This window comes from Aquila chrysaetos, chromosome 8, assembly GCF_900496995.4.
Source record: "Aquila chrysaetos chrysaetos chromosome 8, bAquChr1.4, whole genome shotgun sequence".
In the NCBI taxonomy this organism is placed as follows: Eukaryota; Metazoa; Chordata; class Aves; order Accipitriformes; family Accipitridae; genus Aquila; species Aquila chrysaetos.
In genome coordinates, this window is record NC_044011.1 from 30,522,895 (window position 1) to 30,549,644 (window position 26,750).

General features: G+C 38.1%; 1 protein-coding gene across 3 annotated transcripts in view; it reads right to left on the reverse strand.

Annotated features, from left to right (window-relative positions):
• Nucleotides 1-26,750, reverse strand: part of MACROD2 (mono-ADP ribosylhydrolase 2) — a 905,745-nt gene that overhangs the window by 712,021 nt on the left and 166,974 nt on the right. For all 3 annotated transcript variants that reach the window (XM_030021604.1, XM_030021603.1, XM_030021602.1), the window contains exon 4: nt 699-728. In XM_030021604.1, coding sequence (XP_029877464.1) covers nt 699-728 — 30 coding nt within the window. The remainder of the gene's footprint in view (nt 1-698; nt 729-26,750) is intronic.

Consider the following 26,750-nt stretch of genomic DNA (forward strand, 5'->3'; position numbering starts at 1 on the left):
TTTTTTCCTGAATTGTTAACACTTGTGTAAGCTTTTATGGCCACAGTACTACAGTATTACAAAAAGCAAAATAGCATCAATCTACTAAAATAAAACAGCATCCATATATTTGGAAACAATACACACTATATGCACTTGAGCATCTCTGTCTTACTAGCAGACATGTTGGTAGCTTATCTTACATGCACCAAAGATTTGTATTTAAATCTGCTTGAGTATTCTGGCAAACAGAATGGGGTAAGCAACTGAGTTTTGAAAAAAAAACAAAAAAAGTACAAAGATAAAGCCTCATTAATTTACTAAGATGACTTTTTATAGTGTTTTAATTTTTTAATATTTCTTTTAAAACTCTTTATTTAACATGCATTCAAGGTTCCCTTGAAGTAAATTAAAAAACCTAAATACTTAAACTCAACATAACATAAGGCAGTTCAGCTCCTTTATATTTCAGTCAGTCTCATATACAGGTCAGCCCTAGTCTAATCCAGAAGAGAAACCGGATTGAGCAGCAGTCACAAACCCTGCCTCATGGTGATATGAAACATTATCGACTTTGGTGAGTTTGCCCATCTAATAATTTTACATTTCCATCTTTTGAACTTATCACATACTGTTTTATAACCAACTAAACACTACATTTGTTCAGCATATATTTCACACTTATTTAAGAATAAACAGACCGTTAAGCCAAGACTCACCTCCTCCACCTCCAAGAAGGCTGGAATTAGCTGCAAGAAGAACAAAAGGAGAATCATTAGCATTGAGCTTCCTAAATATAGATAGAACCAAAACAGAAGATGTTTGACAAGAGATTTTCCATTGTTTCAGTAACTTTGCTACTCTTCGCTTATCCAAAAATATTCATTGCAAAAACAAGCATTTATGTAAAATGCAATTGCAGTCTTTACCTTTGGACTATTTTGCAATATTTTTGAACATATAAACTAATAAATAAAACAGTAATACAATTATTAAACGTAACATGTTGAATAGCTTATGAAATTACAGTCTTGAATTTATAATTCTATAAACTACATTCCTTTGTGATTACCAAATGAAGTAAAAGTCTTTAATTTTAGAGGAACTTAAATAGACTTTGATGCCACTTTGGGTTAGCTCTCCTTGTTTTCTATGACATGGGACCTTTGAGGATGGCAATGAGAAACTTTGGCCCCATTGATATCAAAGGGTGTTTTACCATTGTATGCAATTAAGTTGGGATTTCACTCAGTATGCTTAATTGCCTCTGTACTGCAACCATCCGGCTACCCATGCCAGAAATGGATAAATCACTTATGGAAAGCAATTTTCAGAGCATGGTGATACAAGATGGTCCTTCAAATTAAGCTAGCACAATTGGAGCCATGCCAAACATTTTCCTCTCACAGCCTAGGCAAAAACAGAAGGAAAGCCTAGGCTTCTAAGCCTGCCTTCAGTAAAGTATTCACCCTTTAGATGTGTGCGAAACAAATCCCTGTCTTATCGTAACATAGATAAAACACAGTATAAAAGCAAGAGTATAAGGGATGGACGCAGGTATTTCTTATTGCCTCCTGATGAGTAAAGGAGAAGCAAGTCATCAAAACATTTCCTGCTCCAGGACAAGGGTAGATGGCAAGATACACAGAATAAATTAGGTATTTTCCAGTATCCAAACTTTTTACTGTTAAACTTTATTGTTTCTATGATTTCCCTCTGCTTCCTAAATAGAAGACTGTGAACATCAAATTCCCTGCTGTTGTTTTATTTCATCACTTTCTTGAGACTTCTACAAAAAATCGAGTTACCTTTGTCTTCCTCATTTCTTTTTCCAATATTCTACAAACATCTTTGACTTAACATTCACTTTCAGCTCAACCATTTGCAACCAGCTTTCCCTGACACTGCAGTGAAACTGTCTTCATCGAAAAGCTAGATTTTCCGTCAAAATAGCATACCCAAGATCTCTAATTTTAAAAGCAACATATACCATTAATGCTATTATCTTACAGTGACTCAGGAAGTAGCTCTAGATTATTCAAAATGCAATGCTCTTTAAGGAGATAAATACACAGGTTTATATCCAGCATAGCTGACAAAATCAAATCAAAATAAACTGCAAACTACAGGGACCGTTATCCATCCTAGGACTAGTTGCTCCTACACTCACCGAGTGAGTGAATTGTTGAGACCAAGACCTAGAGGGTTGTTCTCGTGCATCTTCCTGATCCAAGTCTGGTTCTAATACTCTGCAAGATTAGATGGAGGAAAATGGGGCAAATAATCTTTGCTTCTAAAACAAAGCTATTTGTAGCCATTTTCAAAGAAGTGCCTGACTTCCTTTTTGCTGCCTGGATTCCTCCCTCAGATGCAACTCAGTAAACCAGCTGAAAATTATCCACTATTTCTTTTGCTTCAGATTTCTGACACACCAGTGAGTTGAACTGGCTCATCGAGAGATACACAAGTGGCAGAATGGTGTGGCTAGGAAAGAGAAGATGGGGCAACACAGTTTGGAGAAGACAGTGCAAATCCTCTTTTTTGGCTGTCACAAACTGTTATATTAGCTCAAGATCCTTAACTTTCATGTATCTACATCCCATGAATCAACTGCGTTGCTAGGACATCACTGTCACAGTTACTTTGCTTTTACATAGCATAACAAGACTGCTTTAGACTCTTGGCTATCCTCTATAAAGTGCTAGCTGGGAACAAATATTGCCATATATAAATTGCCTTTGAAAAAGACATAATGATAGTAATAATAAATGTGTGCAGACGTATTGCAAAGAGTGCCACTGAACTTCAATCTTTCTGTGTTTACCTGCTCTTCCCCTCACTGAAATTCACTATTAAAGATAGACACAAATTAAACATAGCCCCACATATTTTTACAGCAGCTTCCAAAGGCCTCTTGCAACAGGTAACATCACCTTCCCTGCAGTAAAATGAGTTTATCTGAGATAAAAATAAGCATACTTCAAATCAGAAGAAAATAAAAGTAATGAAGTGTCATCTACTGCCATGAGTATGCTATTCAAGCTTATTCTTTCTGGCACCATACAATATACCTACGATTACCATTCTTGAATGAGTCAAATTCTAGGATTTCAGTTATTATGTTTGAGAGACATGAGAGACACAGCTAAGACCTGTTATACCTCACTGTAACCAAAGTTTCCACTGCTAAAAAAGTTTCTTCTGATACCAAGCCAACATCCCCATTGCAAACTTTCATTTGATGGCTTCTCAGAGAATTATGTTTCTCTCATTAAGTTTTCCTGACAATGTTCATCTTTCCAACACTTTCTAAAACTTGTTAATAACATATACTATAAGTCAGCACCACACACTTCTCTATAGAAACAGCAAAAACAGTTCAAATAGATTTTTGGCTGCAATGCATCTGCTACAGCTATTGAAATTGCAGTAATAATTCATAAGCACTTTTTTTAAAAAAGAATTATGCTTGCATACTAGAAGGAAAATCAAACAATTTTCCTACAATGCCAGGATAGAACATGACTGAATTATATTCACAGTATCCTTTCCAGAAAGATAATGTGTTACTCAAAAAGCAAGAACTTTTATTTTCAGATTTTTCAGACTGTACCTGAAAGGTTCAATAAAATATACCTCTCTTTCCATCTTTGGAAAAGCCTTACCATTAAAGAAGTAACTTGTCACTTAGCACCTAATAAATACTTTTCCCCAGCCAGAGCTGGGGATTTTCACCTGGATTCAGAGAGGAGGTCAGCACAGCTCCATGGCTGTAATCGCATCATCTTGTGTTGGAGGAAGCATGGCCTCTCTTCTCAGTCCCTCAGTGTTAATCTACAGCTGCATTTTGTCCATCGGTGCTCCCAAATGATCAAATCTCACAAAACACTTTGAAAGGGCCTCCTGCTATAGAGGTTCAACTATGGGAAGGTATGAGCAACCGGCAGTGGGACCCTGAGAGCTTTCAACCTCCAAACTCGATGCAGTCCAAATTACCCCCCAGGCTGCACCACTACACTGTGCGCATGTACAACTCCCCCACCTAACTCAGGGCGTGCCCAGCCTTAGGTAGCACACCTTACAACATTTGTAGACGACTGGTAAATCTATCCTGACTAACCTCTTCTCCTTATTTCTCTACTCCAGAGCTGCACAAGATTTTCAAGCCATAGGAGACTTGGGGTGGGAGGAAAGAGGAAGACTGAATTGCTGCCAAGTTACCAAGGCAAAGAACAGTAAAAGAAAACAAACAAGCATAAAAGGGGCTCCAAAGAAATGTGAGGTAAAGACTTCTTGCACCTCATTTCATTCCTCACATTACCCTTTCAAGTCGACCCGCCCAACCTTTCTAAAATTGCCTCCTTCCAAACTACAGTTTACAATAGATTCCTGGGCATTAATTCTGAAAATCCATTCACTATACAAACCTTGAAATATTATTTTAATATGTACTCATTTATACTAAAAGGAGTGATTACACAGAGTGGTCAGGCAGCCAGCAGACTACATACTTCCTTGTCAGACTGAAATATAACACACATTGATAAAACCCCATCCAAAACATCTCACTTGGTGATGGCCCACAAGAGGCAGCAGAGGTGAGAGCTCATCTAATTTTAGGTATTTTTGCCTGCACCAGTAATATAGGCTTCAATATTGATGATGATGATAATAATAATTTTTAAAAAAAAAAAAAACCCAGCTGTATTTGGGGACCTGTGGTTCCTGTGCTGTATTTTAAATAGCAGCTTCAGGATGAGATAAATCACAGCACAGGAGGTGCTGTGCATCGCCACTGCTTTAAAAGCAGTCTTGAACTCTGCATTTTGAGAGACAGATCTCACCTTCACAGTCTGCCTCAGTACAGCAAACTGAAATACTTCTAGAAGTAGTAATATGGCTTTCAGCCCTTTAGTTCTAGATTTCTTTTTATTAGATACATTAGAAGCATTAGCAGTAAAAAGTGTTTCTCAAAGTTCAGCCTCATATCTAAGAAAAAAATCCACTCTAAAAAAAATCCACTTAAAACAAAAAACAGTCTCTAATCACTGAGTATAACAATTTAGCCCTTAATGAGATGTTTATGACCCCAGATTCAACCAGAAATTCAGTATTTCAAATGAGTGGGTACCTCAGCGGACTAGACTTTTATGCTTTTTAACATAGCGTAGCAGCACCAGGACAGCACTACTAAGCAAACTTCATGAACACTGGTCTGGTCTACCCAGAAAACTCCATTCTTGCTCTAAGAAACAAAATTCCTTCCAAAACACTTCTGTGGGGAGAAAGAAAAATAGGAAAAGAAAAGAAAAATAGAACACCTGGAAGGAAAGAATTTAAAGTAAGCTTAGTTTCTCATTATGGAATACCCACAATGAAATCTGAGGTTACTAAAATGTACAAATTTGAATAATGAATATACCAGCATATTTGACAAATAAGAACTGGACATGAATGTTTTAAATCTCAGCCTTCTTAATGAGTTAAGTCATATAGCTTTCAAATACTTTTTTGACTGAATGAGCAGACCAGAAACTCTGGCACAGGTCTTAACATTTTCCTCAATGTTCTCTTTACAACAGCATCCTTGCCAAGAAGTAGGATTATTTTAAATTTTGTGGAAATCAAATGAATGCTGAAGAAGTTCACCTCAAATGAAACTGCGAATCTTTCTGCGCAGTAAGCCAAAAGGTATAAAAAGTGAAAAAGGATATATGTATGGGTTGCTTAAACAGACATTTGCAGACACAGAATTATTTTTTCTTCTGTCAATTTTGTGGAATTTAGAGAATAGAAAAGATGTGAATACCAATTTTTGTTATGTCTCTGGAGATAACATGCTTTTAGCTTTGTTAACAACACAGCTGAATAACTCTGGTTACTTTTTGTTGGCACATACTCATGTGACAACATTTTAAAAACGTAAATTCTTCTGGGAGCATGTCTTTGTCAAGTATTAATGGCACTAGTAACTTAAATTGACATCTATGTCATGCAGCCATGCATCTGTCAGTATAATAAAAATATACTTTTAAAAGATTACTTGATATTGTCTGACTTTGGCAGCAGATGTTTTGAGCTTATTTTGATGTAAAAAACATTAAATATTTTTGTCAATACTTTCTAATTGTGAAATTTATTCAAGAAGACATCTTTATAACTGGCAGTGTTGTAAGATGCAAGACATTCTATTGCCTCAGACACCATTTTTTGCCATCAATAAAACATCATAACAGGCAGCTGGTGAGCAGAGTACCAGTAATTTATGGAACGGGAAGCTACATTTCTTCTACATGTTTTGTGAAACATCCTTACCTGTCACTGCATTTTGTTTGATCTTTTCTCAAGAAAGCAGAGAGAACAAAGAAGAGTGAGCTAACAACTGCACCTTGTACATTCAACCATTTTTAACACGAGATGTGTTTTGGTGCCTTTAAGTAAAAAGCTGTAGGCTTAAAGAACATCAAGTAATTTCAAAGTACATATAGTAAATAAAATCAGCCATACACAATATACTGCAATATAGTCACCACTATAATTAACTTTACTCAAAATACTTCCTTGCACACAAAGCCACAGCAATCAGGAGAGGTAAAATAACATTACAACAATGGACTGGGCCAGATTTGCAAAGTTATGTAAGTGCCTAATGATGCAAAGCAGAGACTACAAGAAATTAGAAAACCACCCAGCCTACAAAATAAGATTGACTTAAAATCTTTAGGCACATCAGTCAGTACCACTATTAGCATCTTCAGACACCTATATACCTTCTGTAAATACAGCCTTCAGATACTTACTCAATATGGAGTGTGTGACGATAACCTGCATGCAACCATACACCAGAAACAGCTCCGTAATATGGGTAGCAGCAATTTACTTAACTGTTTTCTATGGTGCAGAAGATTTCTATAAACAAGTTGCTTCTCTCTACACCTGGAAAAGGCTTTCACCCCTCTGGACTAACACCAAAGAGCCAAACCGGGATTGAATCCTTTGGCTCACGCACAAGCTGGAGCCTCACATAGGCCGCTACACCGAGTGCAAGGGCACTGGGCCAGTCCCCGCAGAGGACTGGCTGCTCTGCACACCCCGGCCCTCATGCCACAGCTCCTTGGAGCAATCCCTGCATCGGCCAAAGACCTGGCCTCAACCACTCTGCTCCTGAAGGCTCTTAAGATGCTTCTGAGTTTAGTCCAATAGTTTGGGGGTTTGCTTGCTTTTAATGGGTGATCGAGAGTACATCACATTCTCAAAACACACTCAAAGACTTGAGCTTCCACGTATTAAGAAACCCCCTCCTCTTCCGCCCATAATAAAACTCAGTAAATAGACGTGAATGTCTACCCAGTCTTATTTTGTTAGTAAAGAGTACCAACTTAAGCTCTCTTTCTAAAAAGCCAAGGTGTCCAGAAGCGTGACCTAATGAGTCCAAACAATTCAGCTTATGAAGTTTCCATCATCTGTGTTAGCAAAACAGATGATGTGGGAGACAAAAGAAAGGGACTGAATTTTCCATGCCTTACTTTTTTCCCAAATACTGAAAGTGCACACTACAAATTTGTCCTGCTTTAAAGATAAATAAAATCTAACAGAAGGCTTTGTGCAATTAAAAGTACAGGTTTTGTATTTGGAACTAATAAAATGGCTTTGTGGTTTGCTTGCCATACAACCTGTGCTATTCTATTCCTCCCCTCACAAATTCTGTATAGAGAACAAATTGTTAAAACTAAGTTTTCCCATCTTTTCCAATAAAGTAGTCATTATCTCCAATTTCAAGCTTGTAAAGGGTACTTCATAGGTAGATTAAGGAAAAAAAAATCAGCAATAGTATTAAGTGCTCTGGAGTTGAACCTGTCAAGGAAATTGCCTTCACAATATTCTGAATTCAATAAGTAAACAATAACTGTCATAACTTTTTAGTTATTTTCCTTCTGTTAATATGTTACCAAGTCAATATATAATGTGCATTTATGCAAGAAAGCTATTTTTAACAGTTATATATTATACACATTAAGCTTAATCAGTCATATGCAAAGCATCTCTGAAATCTGATATGAAGAGTGAAAAAAAAACCAAACCAAAACAAAACAAAAACCACCAAACCCACAAAAACCAATGTAGGTAAGGCAGCAGTCAGCAGCAGCATCAGTGTACTGTGAACGCAGTATAGAAATAAGCACACAGCAGTCAGTCTGGCATTTAAAATTTAGAGTTCGTCAGAGGCATACCTTCAAAGCAGAAGGAGCAAAATGACAGGTTTTTACTTTACAGTGAAATACATTAATTGCTTTAATGCAGAATGAGCGAAAATTAACAGAAATGGAAGTTGACTAACACATACTGAGAAAAACACATGAGAGAAGGCGTTTGGCCTGGAGTGCTTCCTAAATGCTGCTGTATAAACTTGCATATGGACTGAAGATTAGGCTCCAACTTTAAAAGGAGCCTAAACTTTACAGTAGCCTGAGGACTCCAAATCACCACAATTGGTGGGGAAGTCAGTCAACTGCAGCAAAAAATGTAACTTAAAAGAATATCAAAAAAATCCAGATGAACTTGTTTTTAAGAATGGTGTTCATCATCAGAAGGTCTTCAGTCCCAAACACAACTCTGCAAAACATTTCTAGGTGAAATCCCACAAAACCATCAGTTCACGGGTTCATACCAGTGAAACTCATACCCTTCATACCCATCCACTAGTATTATTTCCAGCTAGAGAGAAACATCTATTCCAAATCAAAGGAAAGAAAGTGATGCAAAAGGAAAAGGTTTCCTGCCAGCGCCCTGTGAAGGACAGTTAGAAGAACTTGTTTGATGAGGCTGATCTCATCCTTGGGAGGGAGAAGACGACAGACTTGTTAAATCAGAAGCTGCAGTTTGAATGGGAAGGAGCTAGAAAAGGCTAAAACTGGCTGGTAAGCACAGAAACGTCCACTGTCATGTTTTGTGTGAACCCCTTTGCAGAAGGCATGCTCATTTTTTACGTTCCTCTCATTGTTTCTGGCAAACGTGAGAAAGGCACAAAGCAGGAATAATTTCATTCTAAAACACAGGTTGATAAATTGTCACACACACTACCAGATGCTAAAGGGAAAGCTATGAATTAAGATTTCATCCATTTTGTGTGTCAATTTGTGGTTTGCTCAACCATGTAAAGTTGCCTTCTAGATCATCAAGGTATTTTAGAATATAGCCGAGCTAAAACGTAAAGCAACAGGAGCTAACTTCAGGGCAGAATAATGAGGAAGAAAACATCAAGTCTACTACAGCCAATTCTTCATCTCATAATTTGGGCCATTTGTGTGGTTTGTAAATGTAACATTAAAGGGAATCAAAGTGCTGCAGTATATAATTAATCCACTTAAGTAGAGTAATCATCAATATTTAAAAGCCTACGCAAAATAGAGTAAGAGGTAGTCCTAGGTTCTACTTGCACAATTAGAAAAGCAGTTTTGGTAGTAATTATTTCAAAATCATTAGTGAAAATTATATAATTCATGCATCTTTCCAGTATCCCAAAGGTACTAGAACAAGTTGTCTGGAAAACAGAAAAAAATTAGAGTGAAGTTCTTTGTGCTTTCTTTCCTTTGTCTTTTCAAAACTACAACCAGATCTGAACCTCCCAAAGTCTACCCGTACACAAGACCACTACCCTATGAGCCTTTTCTTCTTTTTTTTTTTTTTTTTTTTTAAAACATTGGTATGGTACTTATGGTGTAGCTAATCACAAGATTTCATTTCAATTTCCTTCGCTAGGAAATAATTGCATAATATTCCATTTCAAGAAGGAAAATGTCTGATTGCAAAAAGTTTTAATACAACAATTATGCTCTGAAATCAAAAAGAAATCAAAGGGTGATAAAAACTAACATATTTCAGTTTTGAAACGCCAATATTCAACATTCAGGCTTCAAAACAATAAAACCCCCTAACTTGTTATGAAAACAAAGGCCACCGCTGAAAAGAAGCTACCTGGGGCCTTGCCCTGACAGCAGCACAGTGCATTTTTCCATAGGGTAACCAGCAGTAAGAGGTACCCTGTGGTGCAGGCGTACCCTGTGGTGCAGGCACACCCCGTGGTGCTTCTGATTTACTCAACGGCAGTCTAAGCAAGGTCAATCCTGGCTACAGCTGCAGGGCTGACCTCAGTGGGCGTATTTTGGAGTAAAAGTAGTAAGCGGCCATACCACTGTTTTTTCTTAGGGTATTAAGACTCACAAACAATATTCATTTAAAAAAAAAATAAAAAGAAGAAGAAAAAAGAAACAGGGGGGTTGGGGGGGAGGCACACCTCATGCCCTACCAAAACAGCCCTGGCACTTTTTTCCAGCTATGCAGACAAGACTTCACTTGCAAATTTTGCCGCAAAGCTAGAGGAAGGCAAGGTGTTACTGCACTGTTTTTCCAAGAGCAGCCTGGAAGGAAGATTTTGACAATGAATTACAAGCTCCTGCAAGCAACTAGCGCAGACACGTAGGATGTGAAGAGCCTGCAAGTAAAGCACTGAAGTAAGGTCTACTTTAAAATGTATCCAACTGGGCGAATGTTAACATGCTCTGCATATGAACGTGTTGTATAACCTCTCTAATGATCCTTTCTTTATATAGCCTGAAATTAGAAGCAGCTCCCACTGTGGTCAGTGTGAGCCACATTACAGAAGAAACAGAGAATCTGGTTATGTATTTTACTGCACTTTTTTTGTTTTCAAACATAGGCCCAAACTGTTGCTATAGGGCTAAATATTTGGATAACGATGGTCATGTATTCCTTTATAAGGGAAAGTGGAACTTAACAAACTCAGTATTTCAGTCAAACCAAGAATAATCTATTACAGTAAAATATGGACTGGACATCCTACACTGTCCATCAGAATATTGTCCCAAATCTTTCTGTATACTGTTGTCAAATACACTATACATACTTGCTCTTAACTGATTGTTTCAAAAAGTTACCATCTATAAGCTAAAAATAAAAATCTTGAGAAGGCCATAAAAGATATTAAGAATAAAGTGTAGCCATCAACTTACTTTATCAGAGAAATCAGAAATTGCCTCTTTTATGGTAAAAGTAAGTCAGCTTAGTCAGAGAGAGATCGATTATCTTCTCCATTTTACTGTTCCTGCAACATGCAATCCGTTACATGTCTTAAAATGGAGAAACATAATCTAAAGTTCAAAAAAATACTTTTACTGTGCACTTACCATTTTCACATGCCCTGAAAACTTAAACTCTATTCAGGAACTTTAAAGAAAAGGGAGCTCACAAGTAATCAAAATGATGTGAAGGCCTGTAGATATTTTCAAAGGCATGACAGAGCCAAGAGCCCAGATGAAATCCCCAGCAATGACAGGATTTCAGATTGTGTGGGACAATTCTTTGCTCCTGTCACCTTTCTGGGGGTTTCTAATCTTTCCCAGCTGCAGATGCTCACAGTTGACTTATCTCAACAATCGCCAGGTTGGAGCCTTACTGCTCAGTCACCTGCCTACCAGAAATTGCCCTGCACCTTATTTGCCTGTGTATCAGCTGCACACCTGCTCCTTGGGTACCCCATGGCTGCATGAGAAATAAAGCAAGGAGTCAGTTTTATTATAGTCTCAAGATACCTCTTTAACACTAAGATTACAGGCACTTCTTAATGATGGAGATTAAAGCTAATATAAAAAAAAAATGCAGTAAATAGGCACTGTTATAAGATTGTGCATTCAAGCAGATAATATCTGGCAGAAGCAGTATTAAGGCTTTGATGAAAAATTTACTGAGGTTAGGCTGGACAAGAATCTTTCATTTTCTCTGAAGCACAACAGGAGGGTCAGCTGGCTGCACTGTCGCACGCCAATAATGCCATGCGGAAAGAGAAATCGTCAAGCTGCAACACCTAAATCAATAGCTTCATCTTATACGCACCAGAGCGTCAACCCTAAAATATCTCATCCTTGCTTCCTGCTAATTCCACCGGGCAAATTTAGATATGAAAATGTTGCCCATATCAAGCAGGACTCGTGCTACCTCATCATGTAGGGCTATTCCCAGTTAGGCAATGTATTTCGGCTGTCTAGAGCAGACATGACTTTTGTATATCGATCAGAAGACCACATGTGGAAGACTGATTTCCCTAAATGGCCAGTGATGAGAGGTACGCACTGTCAGGTGGCAATGTGGGACATCTGTGTTTTGTGAACCCAAGACAGATGATGTGAATTCACCCTCTGGTGGCAAAGATGCTTGTGGTTAATTTACCATCATCACCACAAGCACTTCCACCACAAATCCTTTCAGTTATAACCACTACTCAAAGCCGCAAGAACTGCTTGTACTTGCTATTTCTGCTAACATTTTCTTTCGTTGCTTCTAGTAACAGTTTGCCCATTGACTCAAGAGTAGTACCACCGTGTAAAACAAATAAGCGAACAAGTTTGACCCTTTGCCTGGGCCACAACTCAATTGTAAGCCTTTTTGTATACCATAGCACCTAACTGTTGGAGGTATTCTCACTGAAAGCTTCAATAAAAAGGACTGTGGCTTGCTAATCAGAGCTCAGGACAGAGGAAGCAAAGCAGAAAAAAAAAAAAAAAAAAAAATCCTACAAACAATTTCTACAGACACTTAGACCAAAGATAAATTTGGGAAAGCTGATTAATCACTTCAAAATATGCTCCTCCTTTTTTTCCTACTACTGAGTATTTTTAAACTGTTGATCTAATAAGCCCTTCTATGCTTTTGGTTTACCTATCTTCCTGTAAGGGAAAAAGGGAGACAAATACATGTAGCACAAAAAAACACACTAGGATGATTGTGTGTGGTCCAAGTTTAGTCATTTTTCTCCCAAACACTGCAACGTATACAGCCCATCTAAAGCAATCTTCTGAAAACATCTTCTCAGTAAGTTGGTATTTTGATGAGTTATCATCCCTTCTATACTTTATATCAGGAAAATTCAAAATATTAAGCTCCAAGGTTTCATATAGACCTTCTGCATCCAGGATTAGTATGTAACTCACAGGGAACTATTCCACATCTAGGAAACACAAACAGGGATACTATAATCTCATTTGTGCATAGCAAACACTTCATTTCATTATTCTAACACTACTAGCGTGATTTATGAGTCAGCTGAGTACTTTTTCAAAAATGTACTAAGAAAACAAAGAATTAGGCAAAGTACAAATGTTGCTTATACAAATACAGAGACCAGTAATGTCAAAAGGTCATTACAGGCATCTTATTCTATATATAAGCACATCTGTAAGGCAGGTAGAGTATGTTTTTATAGCTGCTCAGAAAAGAAAAAGATGAATCACCTTTTAAAGCTCTATATAAAATTACTTCTCTAGTGGCAATTAATAGAGAGAGGCCCCAAAACACTGGTCACATGCTCTAATCGTCAGGGAGAAAGAAATTAAATGCCAATTAAAAAAAAAACCAAACACTATTGAATATGGAAAATTCTATTTTCTTTTGGAAAGCAACTAGAACAATCTCATATTCTATAACCACATTAGCAAAGAAATGGTTCAGTGGATAGCTAGAGAAGATCTTATGTCCCTGAAGCATCAGGTAGATAGATTATAATACGAAACCTACACTACTAAATATACAGTGTAAGTTTATGGTCATGATTTGCAGGAAGAGTTGTCCTGTTAATTTATATCTAATAATGTTGTGATCTAAGAATAACACTCCTACCAATACATATAAAACCCACAAACAGTCCAAAAATTTTACCACAATTTATTAAAGGCAGCAAAAACCGTACTACTCTGGCTGGAATAAGTGACTGTGCAGGAGCACGGCTCTTTTCTTCCCCTGAAGTCTCAGACAGTCTTCTCTTTATACTTCAAACAAATTAAATCTACTGCAATTAATGATTATAGTTTTTCCTTCAATCAGCCCATATTCCTCTAGGAAATTAACTTAGCTATTAAAAGCCTAAAGGCTGGAAAGGAACCTAGTTAGATGAGTTTTACCTCCTCTGTATTGCCTGTGTAATCAAATGCAGTTTCCCCACCAGTTTAATTCTAATCAGTTTAATTACTGAAAATTACAATCAAAAAACCCCTTACTTCTTACACCAGAACAAAGGAGAAAAGCTACACGTGGTAGCACAAGAATACCGGGTGGCAACAGTTTGATACTGTACGCGAGGGAGAGGAAATGACCAAAAATAAAGACAAATTCTAATATTCCTTAGACAACAGCCATCAGACTGAGGAGGTGGAAATGGCAAGCCACAGGCCAAGAATAAAACTCAGTTCAGACTACTTCCAAGGTGTGAGATTGGGGGAAGAATTTATTACTTCAGTATTACAAAGACTTGATTACACAGGACCTATGTAGCTCCACTGAGTCTTAAGCTGTATTTCCTACTCAGTCTTTTGGTCAAATGTTTGCTGCACAGAGCAATGGAAAAGCAAAATATGCACCACCCAGGATGGTTTAATTCTCTCTTTCCCACCAAAAGAAAGAAGCTAATAATTCATGCACTGAAGAACTGTCCATGCACATGGAGAGAAAACTAGGCTAGGAGCCACACTCTTTTCTTGCCATGCTCTAAAACAAAATTGTTTTATTAGTCCACACTAAGGGAGGAGAAGTCAAGGGAAAACGTGGAGATAAAAGTCTTAAGTGTAGAAAAACACCCTGGTGGAAACCAAACAGAAGAATAACACCAGGAGGAGAATGGATCCTAAGAAAGAAGTCCAGGATTGAGACACAAAGGAAAGATTCCCTAAAACAGAAAAGAAGCAGAAGAAAAAGTATAAGCTGCTCATTGAAATGCTCTATTTTATATGACATAAAGATACTGAGATGAAAGGTCTCTTAAACAAGTCTTTTAGGCACACACAGAGAGTTATATAGAAATATTTCGAAAGAATAAGTATGCATGTTTTCCTCCACTTGATTTCCACAGCAAAAGCATTTCTTAGTGCTATGAAATTCCTTTTTTAAAAAGTAATTATTTCATGGTACGTTTCTCTTATCTCTTGCCACAAGGCAACTTCCATGCTGATCAGAAAAATACAAGGTAATATCATGCCTTTATTTCTTTTTAAGTACACAAAACATAAAAAAAAAAAAAAAAAAATCTGTTCTTTCATTTTTCATTGCATCTTAATTTCTTTTTATAATTTTTCCTCTTTGACCATAATGGCTTTACTGTCTACTTCATAATTGTAAGGACCTCAATCAAGGCCAATTTAAATCTTCTCCGTCCAGATGACTAATTCCAGTAATCCCATTTCAACTGCTAGTTTACATTCTACTAATACCACAAAGCCATCTGATCTGTACAAGACAGGGGTAGGAGTATGCAGATGACTCTTACTGGAAGACACTGTGGTCACTGTCAAAAGTGGAAAACCAACTGCCATAAAGCACGGATTGATGCTAGTAAGAGAGATACCAACACTTAAAAGTCTAAACATATTGGAACAAATTATTTTATTTTTGCTGAATTCACCAATCAGCCACCTTTGTATTTTATAATATGCACTGCAGAAAAAAGAAATTCTGGCTGCCACAGACAAAAATTGTAATCCTCCTCCAAAAAGGAAACTTGTGAAACCCAAGACAAGTTTTTAACTAATTGTGTTCACCAATCTTTTAATAATGGAAATTGTGGGGGGAGCGGAGAATACCATAGCAGTACTTAGCATCCTGGAATCTGCACAGAAACACGGAAAGGTGAACTACATAAAATTTACTAAAAGGCAAAACATGCATGCTCTTAGAGAAATATGTCATGTCTTTTAAAAAAAGACCACTTTGTTGCAAGACAACACACACACTTTTCACAAGGTCTCCTCCTGTGCCAAGACATCTGTAGCCATAAAGTCTTTAAAAATCCCCTCAGTTTGTAAAGAACTGCAGAAAGCAGTAGTATCTTGATGAGCAAACACACCAAGCCTGTATCTGTGTCTACAGTGCTCTCCTGAAGGGACTATCTAATCAAGGATATCAAGTTATAAACTCCCAGGGTGGAGAATCCTCATACTTACGGTAAATGCAAGTCACTTATTCACAAGCTTTGTTCAAAAATACCTGGCTTTGAACATTTAAAAGGCTGTAGTGTTAGTGGGATCATGTATATCTAATAGGACAATACACCTCAAGCAAAGCTTTAGATGTCCTCATGTACCCTTACCCACTCCCAATTGCTTTATCATAAACACTGAAGAGGATATTTTACCCAGTCTTTTACCCAAGTTTTTTCCTAGACTTTTCTTCTCTTAGAAGATGGGGAAAGCTGTAGAGAATTACCTTGCAAATCCTGAAGGTTCTGACTTTTGAAGCGCTAATAAAACCACCAATGAATAAAATGGGGAAAGAATGTAAATATTCCAGAAGCATGGATCTATTAGCAGTAACTCCCTACTAGCTGATGGCTTTTTTGCCTGCTCCATTCGTGATAAAATTTGGTTTTCCTCTGCGAGATCAAATTAGAAAACAGAGTAAGAAGAGAGGACCAGAGGACAAAAAAAACCCACAAAAAACAAAGAAACCCAACAAACAAATACAAAACATTAATCACAAGGAAGCAAATAAAGGCTAAGATTGTGACAAAAGATTTGCCAAAAAGCCGTCTCTTTTTTTTTTCCCCCCAGAAGATACACCAATGTATCTATATTGTCAATTCACATTACAAATTCTAAGTACACCTCTTGAAATGTTTCTATGAGAGACTTTTTACAAGAATTATGGTTATAAAAGCTGTAATAGGTCCTACAAGAAACAACACAAAAATTAGTTGTACATATTATTGTGGGATACCACTATCATCATCATGGGTACCTTTCTGTAACAAATTGAAGAAAATTCTATTGAGACCCACACTGACTGCATCTCATATGGCAGGATGAAGTCAGCTGTTATTAATGCAATCAGATGATAAGTTCCACCATTACAATTTCCAAATTAATCTTCAAAAGAACAAAACTATATTTGTTTGAAGCACCTAATATAGTTTTTTAAAATGAAGGAAAAAAAAGCTGAACTAGAAATGAAACAGTCCATGTTAGTTTTATAATAGAGAGAATACTAATATATACTCTATCGCTGCCATCTCATTGAAGCTGAGATTTGAAATGCATTATATCCAGCAAGCAAAACATACTTTCATAAAGGTAAATTCAACCATTGGTGGACCCAAAGGACTCTTGAGAAGAATAAATGCACTTAACCTGTAATTCCTACTCTTCAAAACCAGTAATTCCAGAGGATGTCCATGTGGAGGTTCAAGCCCCTTTCATGCAACCAACAGACCTCCCGTGGGACCCAGCCAAAACTCAGAGCTGCATGGAAAGCTCTCATGCCACAACCACCACGAGGGTCAGTACCAACTAAACAGCCAGCCTTTAAAAGATTAAATTCCCTAATCTGAGAAATACCATAGAAGCAGAAGACTGGATATGACCTAAGTATAGTTTCAGAAAACAAATCTTGCAGCTCAGCAATTTCACTTTTTACTGTAAGGGATGTTATGACAGCTTCACAGTGGATTCATATTTAAATATAACTTTAGTCCCCTCTTGCATCCTTCGAAACATCCATCACTGTAACTTTAGCCTTTTCATAATTTAAATGAATAATCTTCAGCTCCTAAGTACTGCTTTAGTCTGTTTTGACAGACAAAATTAATACCTCTTGCAGTTACTGCTGGAAAGTACTAGAAGCCCCAGTTATCAGATGCTTTGACCTTCCTCCTCCAGCCAGTTATTCATGCTGTCAGCTAACTTCCATGGGTCTCCGTACCCAGCACCCTCGCTGGGAGCAGCCCAGCCCAGCTACCCCGTGGGAGGTGGGAAGGGATGAGCGATGCCAGCGAAGATCTGTTGCGACAGCCCGGTGCGGGACTCAGCAAACGCCAATCTGCCCTGAACTGCGCTTTTAGAAACCAGGCTTGCAGTTATGCTTTTGGCTCCTGAGCCCAAGAGGTTTTATGCTTTTAGAAAGGGCGTCTATTGTTAGAGGAAAGTAGGTGTTTTTACAACCTTTATAGGGAAAAATGTCCCAAAGACCCCTGTGGGCTCAATTTAACCTGCTACGAGAGAGAACTGTAGAGCTACTATTGAGAAGAGGAGAAAAAAGTTCCACGTATCTTTCTGTCAAAGCTGGGTTATTTGGGGGGTTTGCTTATTTAGTTAGGGGAAGTTCTAGTTAATTTTAATATATGCATACTTTCTGTCTTGGGACTTGTGACCTACACTGAGCCTATAGATCAAGTGGTGGAAAAAAATAACCCAACTCCAACAAAAACCAGTTCTCTGCTTTCACAAGTCTCTCAGAGTCCCCAGTCACAAACCACTTTTCTGGCCAGTAAAAGAAAATGAGTGCAGGAAGAGCAGTAATGTTTTGATATCGTTGCCATGGTGTAGAAGTATTATTCCATATATGAACTTTCATTAGATTTGTCATCAAAATCATATTCAACAGGTAAACCCTAACTACAGGCATGGGAAGCATAAGACCCTGATGGCCAGCAGCTTTAAGCGGGGTTGGTAAAGAGCCAACAAGCTGGAACTGAATCTTGCATTATTTCCCAAGGTATAAACCAGGTTTTACCAATCTTAATTAAGATGCTTAGTGAATGCATTAGGAATCCTCTATTAACATCATCTATTTAGTAATGGACAATGACCATTTATGAACGGTATTGTACTCACACGTGAAAGCATTCTGTTAAAAAAATACAGTGAAAAAGGATCACACATTCCACTTTAACATATAGTTTAAAAAGCTCACCAGAAGGAACAAAATCCATGAGAAAAGATCCAAAATATTGTTTACTCATGGGACACCTTCTTGAAGTCTAGAAACTATAAGAAAACTCTCTACATCCCAAAGGAATATTTTTAAAAGCTAAATTATCAGCTTTTATTTTGTTAAACAAGAAATACTTTGAGCATTTACTCAGCTGCAGTTAAAAAAAAGCTGTAACTAAAAATTCTGTTTAATATCACCTACTTATTAAATTCATTAAATTGAAAAAATATTAGTTTCTTTTGCTGAAAAACAGAACTACTAAAACTTATAGCAGCTTTAAAAACTGCCAGGAACACATAAGATGTTTCCCAACTGATACTCCTTTCTTCTTTCTTCCATTTTATTCTCTTTTTGTAAATGGCTGTATATATATCATCTCTAGAACATCAGGTTGAGATATTTTTATTACTATTCAACCGCTTAATGCTTTTACTTTTCCATGATTTACACTTGAAGAATGTAATAGCAAATACACATAATGACAAAAAATGTTTGCTAAACCAGCCAACTTTAACTAATGCTGCTGAAGCCACATGAGTGGAAAGCAAATGGGGAATTTGTAAATGACAGTGTTTGGACTAAGACATTTCAAAGGGTGTTCACAAATAATCATTTTAGCATAATGTACTGCTCTCCTTGGTTCCCCATGTAGTCATCAGTCCTTCTAGAAAGCAAGTTGGAGCACACGGTGGATGTAGCCACTGAACTCTCGTCCTGTGGAGCAATCTCCCTCTTTCCACTGATTGTAGGATGGATCTAGTTAGCTTTAGTGAATATCCTTCTTTAGGTTCAGAAACAGCATTTGACCTATAAGCTTTACAGCATTCACATCATGCATAATCAGAGCTGGAAATATGCACTCTGCAGGACAGTAAGGGACAACCGATATCAATTTTCAAAATCTTGAAGAGTAAAAGGTTACTGCAGTTTGGGAGCATGTCAGCATTTTCACTTCAGTACAATACAGTCAAACAACAGAGTAGAAAAGTCCGGGTTTTCACCCACAGTAATACTCTTAAGCAGAAATCCACAGTTGGAAATTAAGTGAGCCCTTAGCAGAGATGCACAGCAGGTACAGCAGGAAAACTCAAGCACTCAGCGGATACCGTCACAAGTAAGTGGAAATGCATAAGAGACTGATTCAGACCAGGTTTTCATCCCAAAACACAAGTTTAAGTCAGCTTCTATAAACTTAAAGTTAGCAGCTGCACTTTCACATTACTCATTACTTCTACCTGGCCTCAGACTGCTGCAAGGGATTGTCTTATGTGACCATTTCATCCTTCCATGACTGCACATGTTTAAATAAACACAGTTGCGCCGAAAATACCACAATACTTAGTTGAAAGCAACCCTTTGGGAACCGCTACTCCAGAGCAAAGAAATAATCTTGAGCCCAAAAGAGACACTGTTATCAGGGCCAACAAGTACTATTTGTCTCCAAGACTTTCTTTCAGAGGACAGCCATCCCATCTCAATGCTCATGCCTCTCAAGTCCCAATCATGGTTTCCTCCCCCTGACCTAATCCCTACATTTCTCCTCTCCTTCCAAGGCTCTACGCATTTTCTCACAACCACATCCTCTACCAGGTACTTCCTTCTTCTTCAGTTCCTCTCTCAGCTGCTTTCTCCACGCACCCCCCTCCCCCAGGTCTATGTTGCCTAACCAGTTTGCTCTTCTACACCCCTCTGCTTCATCTGCTTCTCCGTCAAGCTGCCATCTTACCGTTTGCTATCCAGCTTTCCACTGCAGTATGACTTTTTGCCTTTCAGTTTCAGCACACACCATTTCCAGTAACCGGATTAAAGTGACTTGAGTTAGAAAGAAGGCAAATATGTAAACAAGCACCTATTAGACGTAAATGCCTAAAGCAGGCTTCATCCAAGCAACTTTGTCATTCGAGATAACAACCCTTTTTTCATTGCCCCAGTAAATACTGCCTGCAACTTCCCAACTGCTTTCCATCTTTCAGAGTCATCATTCATGAAAGATACCTACAACACATCCCTGGGTGGTCAAGAAAAATACACATTCAAATTAATTTATCAGGGCTTTCTCTTGAGAGGGAATGTAGCTGCTAACTTGAAAACCTCATCTGATAGCTTGGGACTTAAAAGGTCACGTGAGACCAGGAAGCGTCTTGATTGAAGAATAGCCATTATCCTTTCACATGCATTATGGTAATTTTTTCCTCTCAGAAACAAAGCTCTTAAGAAAATTTTACTGGACACCATACAGATCATTTGAAGCCTGTCCCTTGGTGTCTCATAAACGTTGGCAATGTAATTATGAAACTAAACAAATGTGTTGCAGAATCATACTATTTATTGAAAAACAGAAGTATGCAAGATAAATGTATATATGCACTATTAAGATTAGATATTAAGCCTTTTTTTCAACTACAACTCAGATGTATATGCAAAAAGTTTAACTTACCAAGATTCATCACAAAGATTGAATTATTAAACAAACAACCTAAATTGGATATTGAATACCAATCATTATCACAATGTGAAAAAACTTGCTCCCTTGAGACTAGACAATTTAATCAGCCTACAGGAAATAAATACTCAAAAGGTTAAATTTAGTGCTCAGAGAGTACTATTTTAACCTCCCTGGTTCAGCAAGATTTAAGATTTGTCTCAGAAGACTTATCTCTTCTCAAATTAACTTTACTCCCCCATCCTTTCTTCCACTTGTTTATGCGATTAACAACAAATAAAACAGCAAAATCCTATATGGCAATTGCATTTCAACTGTAGTAGGTTGAACAACAACCCTTCTCCTACCATTAACTGAAACCTAATATTTAGATTAAAGCTCCAAGTTTTTTTTTTCTTATGACCGTTTGTCTTATTTTTATCTTGTATTTTCATGAAGGAATACCAATGGCAACATCTACTTTCTACCCACAGAAGCAGAGAGCAGAAACATGAATTAACAACTGAATTGGAGGCTTTACGACATAAATTAATCTCCCAGTATCCTGCCACCTGCTCTACTGGAACTCCTCAGGGGTGAAGTTGGGCTCTGTAACTGTGTGCTGTTAAGATCACAAGTGATGTTTAAACCAGAAATTTAACACCATAATATGTCATCTGGAAAGCAGAGACTGAGCAATCATATTTGAAAAATAATTCTGTATAACAGTCCTGAAATATGAAGGTAAAGAAAATACTGAGCACTTAATAGTGCAGATCAAACTCTGCAGAAAATGGCATGCACAGTTTAGCTCCGGGTAGGAATATGATATCGTCAGCCACTCCAGACTACCTCCAAATGCCACAGCAGATCTGGTTGGTGGATGTCAGCAGAGCTTGGGTATTCAAGAACCTAGAAGCTCTTCTGAAGGAAAACATGAGCAGCTCTTACTAAGAGGAGCTTATGGATCGTGATTATGGGAGAGGCAGTCTATCCTGAACGGAAAGTCCTCAGGGGGCTCAGTTCAAATCCACCGAAGTAGTTTTAGTGGGTGGACATATATCAGCTATTTTTTCTACAATGGGTAGAATAAAGATATTTTTCCCTTAAATAAATAATCCAGAAATAAAATTGTTCAGATACTTGTCACAAAACACGATGCTTTCAAAACGCCACTTGTGAGAAAAATGAGACAGAATGGAAACAGCTTACACAAACAGGGAAAAACTCGGTATTTCATGACATGTGCCACTGCTCACCGCACAGCTTTCCAGTCGCTGACAGGCCAGTCACGGAACAGTGCGCGCTAACTCCTGCTTTCCACAGCGCTATCAACTCTCACCAATTAACTACAACACAATGGAGAATTCAGAAGTTGTGTTTACACGGCGTTTGGCATGTTTGCTCTGTGCAGGATTCTAAGGCCCAAGTAACTCTTTTACCAGAGTTTAGTCCTTCCTCAGCACTACTCTCTAATGGTAATTTGTTCCATCAACATGGTTTGCATGCTGCCCATTGGGGAGCAGGACGTGGAAAAGGTGATCAGAGCATCTCAAAACTAAAAAGACAAATTACTGGCAAATTCACTTCTTCGTCCTGTTTTCTCCTGCTTTATTTTACATAGCAAAACATGGCAATCTCAAGCACCCTCGCCACTGAAACACGAACATGGTCAGAGCTATTAAGAGCAATAATGAGGAATAAGCCACGAAGAAAAATGTAAGCCAAAGCTCCACCCAGCCTTCAGCTCATTCTCCTGCACCCAAACGCACAAGGTTTAGTCACATATACAGAACACAGAACAAGCTTGAATGATTTTCACCTGAGTGCTAAGACTGCTAGAAAAAAGCTTAAAAAGTTCAGCTGTAGCTATGTTGTTGTTGTTATTGTAAAAAGGGGAAACCTCTGGAGCACTTAAAGCACTTCATCATTGCCCATTTAACAAACACAAAAAGATGCCTCTTGCATCTGGCAACTGCAATGAAACAACCCCATTCGTTTGAAACAAAGGTTAAACAACTGGGAAGCAAAAGCAAAGCATGGTACTTCCCGAATAAAACCACAAACAACAGAAAGCATTAGCTGGATGAATTCCTGGCTGATATCTTGACTCTCAAAAAGCATGACTTTAAAGGCTATGAATTTCAAAACCACTACCTCTGAAAGGAGTAGAAGGTTAACGACCATTTCTCTTAAGCTATCACACTGCCTCATCCTTGCTGTCAATGAAAAACATGCTTGGTGACTACGTCAGGCTAAGGAAAAGGTGCTCAGGTGCACAACTGGCTAGGCCCACTTTCCCAGAAAAAAAAAACCTCATGGGCCAAAATCATATCTTTTTTTAATTTAGATAAGGGATTTAGGTGAAAATGCAGTGAAGGCCTTTTATTCCAGTTTCTTCGGATTGCTTAACCAAATAAGGATCCTATCACAATCCAGGCAATTCAAAAGTGAATATAATTTCTAAGAACTGGCAAGCATCTTTATCTCAGCAGCCACAGCAGCCTTCCTAGGAAACTGCCTGCTCCATACGTTGGTTTTTTTTTTAATTTGTGTCTTTTCTTTCTCCTTTGACATGGAGAGATAAAACTTCCTGCTCCAAGGCAGGTACTCCTCCCTTCACCCACACCTGGGATCCTGGATGCAATGAAGGATATATTCCAGAAGTTATGCCCGTAACATTGGTAAAAAGCTATTTAAAAGTATTGTCAAATGTTATTTAAGAAGTATTCTGTTCTTATTAACATAATGTACATACATAAAACTAGACAGTGAATTCCAATGCAGGTGCCTACAGGTAATCAATTAACTTCAAGTGACTCAATATTTAAGAGTCGCTAAATGAGTTTTCAACCAAGTCCTGTCACATTCAGTGGAAACTTTGCTGAGGAAATCTCAGGATTATCACAAGCGAAGTTCAGAAATTAGAAAGACATTAAAAAGTGTTATTTATGCACATAAACAGTTAAGATTTTTCTAAACTTCAACATATGATATGGAAAATATGCCAGTCAATCTTAAATTCTCTCTAATTAAAATGAGTAAACACCGGCTGCCAGAGAATGAGCAGTTTTTACAAACAGATATTCCGCCATACTTCCACATGCACTGAGGATGATTATTCACAGACAGAATTCTAGGAAGTCTATTTCAGCATCTTTTATTATGGACTAAAAACTGAATCCACACTCCGTAACAATGGATAAATTGTTAACAATATTGCCTCTGGAGAGGGTTGGGTTTGGGTTTTGTTTTAAGACCCTAATTACTTGTTTTTCCATCACACTATTTTTTGCTGTTGGCTTCAGCACTATGAGTTGTAATTAAGAACATAAAATATTGTAACGCTGCTTATAACCCATCTCTACAAACAATCATAAATTCATAAATTGTTGCAATACAAGTCGTTGTCCAAGCATATATCTATCTTAAATATTACAAGCGTTATCTAGGCTTCACCAGTAATCAAATTTCTCCTCTGATGTTTTTTTTCTGAAGTAACCCTGCCTTTCTGATCCTGAAAATAAAATACCTAATTGCCTGTGTCAGACTGAATGCCGCTGCTTCCTCTGTCACTAACTACAGGTCTAAACAACTTACTGATCCTAACAGACCGCCAAAAATTGATGTGGAAAAAACCCCACCCAAACCTAATGCTTACAATTAAAAGAATCACAGCCTTCTAAGTGCAACTGTATTGCCTGCTCCTCCACCAAGAGGAGACCCCTGTGACAGCATCTATGGACAAAGCAGACGACATTTTCATCCTCTGCAAGTGCCACTGGAGCACTACATGATGCCTCCATGATGCAGCAGTCCTGAACAGAACGCTTGCTCACATAATTCAATATGGTGAGGAGCTGAATACAATCTGCAGTCTACTTCCCACCCTCTCCCCATCCTGCTTATTTAGACATGCATTTCTCTGGTGTAAGGACCAGATCACACTGCACTGTGCCTGTACAATGAAGCATGGATTCTTCGCAGGTTCTGTAAAAATTCTAATTTAATACGACCTCAAAATTTGCAAAGTCATATAAATGTAACATGGGAAGTTTAATAGGATGTTTCTTAATCATACTATTTTAATACTCCAATGGCTGGACAAATGGAAGTTAAAGACCTCCACACTTCCAGTTCCATACAACACTTCCCTGATTTACAGCCTCAGGAACTGAAAAATAAAAAGATCCAAAATACAGCCACTTCTTGCAAGACGACAGGTAAGGAAATCAATACCTAGCCTGGTTCTAGAAATTCAAGTCCTCCAAGACAGAGGGCCAGTATCATGAGGCAACTAACTGAAGTAAAAATGAGGCTACATGTGCCATTTATTCTCAAAATGATGATTCGGTAAGCATGCTTGATACTTTTCAGTAAGGCTTATTTTGCAGTAACATGGAGGCTCACAGAGAGTATGAAGTCCACTTTTCTTTTTAGATACAACTTCTTACTGGATCATGTTTTATCCTGCCCCCCTGCAACTGCCTTTTCCACGTCCTGCTTCCAGGAAATGAGCACTCCTGCTGACAAGCTCGTGCCCCCTAAGCTCAGCAAAAAAAGACAGCCTGCCACTTCGTACAGAAGCAGCAAAACAAGATCTGAAAGGTCCTGCCCTCAGGAGAACCACCTCTTCCTCCCCTTTCCGTACACCAGCCTGGGAACCGAACAGAGAGTAACCCCAACCCCAAAGAAAGAGCTAACGCTCTCACAGGGCACAGAGAGCAGTGATGCACAAACTCAGGGGCCAATGATAGGTAATCAGGAGCAAGGAATGCAAGTCACTAAACAAAATCAAATACTATTATTTGACCTCCAAATCCCACTCCTCTCCAGACTTTCCCCCCCATGCCTTTTGTACTGTAAGCCAGAGCATGGGATAAGAAACAGTCTGTGTAATTCCTTTCAACTCTCCAGACAAGCACAAACTCAGAGACCCTACCCTAACCTTCCTTCGAGCATTTCTTTGCCCTCTTGTTGGTAACTCAAGAGTTGTTCTACAGAGAGAAAAAGAGAAGTACAGTGAGACCACATGATGGATACATGACTGGTCTACTGACCTCTTCCTGCATATCACCACGGGATTTTTCTAATAGACTGCGTTTTCTGCCATTTGCTGGTTTATTTTTGTAACTAGCCTTTCATACGTGGCAGATGGTGTTCTGGAAGAAAAGACCACGACAACTGCAGTGCTATTTCAAAGCAAAGATTCACCTAGCCCGAGACCCCACTTCTAACAGACGTCATGAAAACAAGACCAACAAAAAGTACAAGAACAGGATAATCAAGCACAATATTCCCAAATACGGTTATTCTTCCGAATACTATATATGCTTTCAGCTTAGGGAATGCCTCAGTTGGCTGTAGTTTCTAAATAATCCTCAGTGGCTTTCTTGTCCATGAACTCGTCCAGCCTCTCTTTAAACCATAAGCACCTGCAATACCCTTTGGCAACAAGTTTCACAAGCTTAGTACCCACTGCATAGAAAGCCTGGCTTTCACATGCTCCAAACCTGGCGCTAACTCTATTTATACAGGTGTTAGAAGTTTTAGGTTTTATTACACTTTTTAATAACTTGCTGAG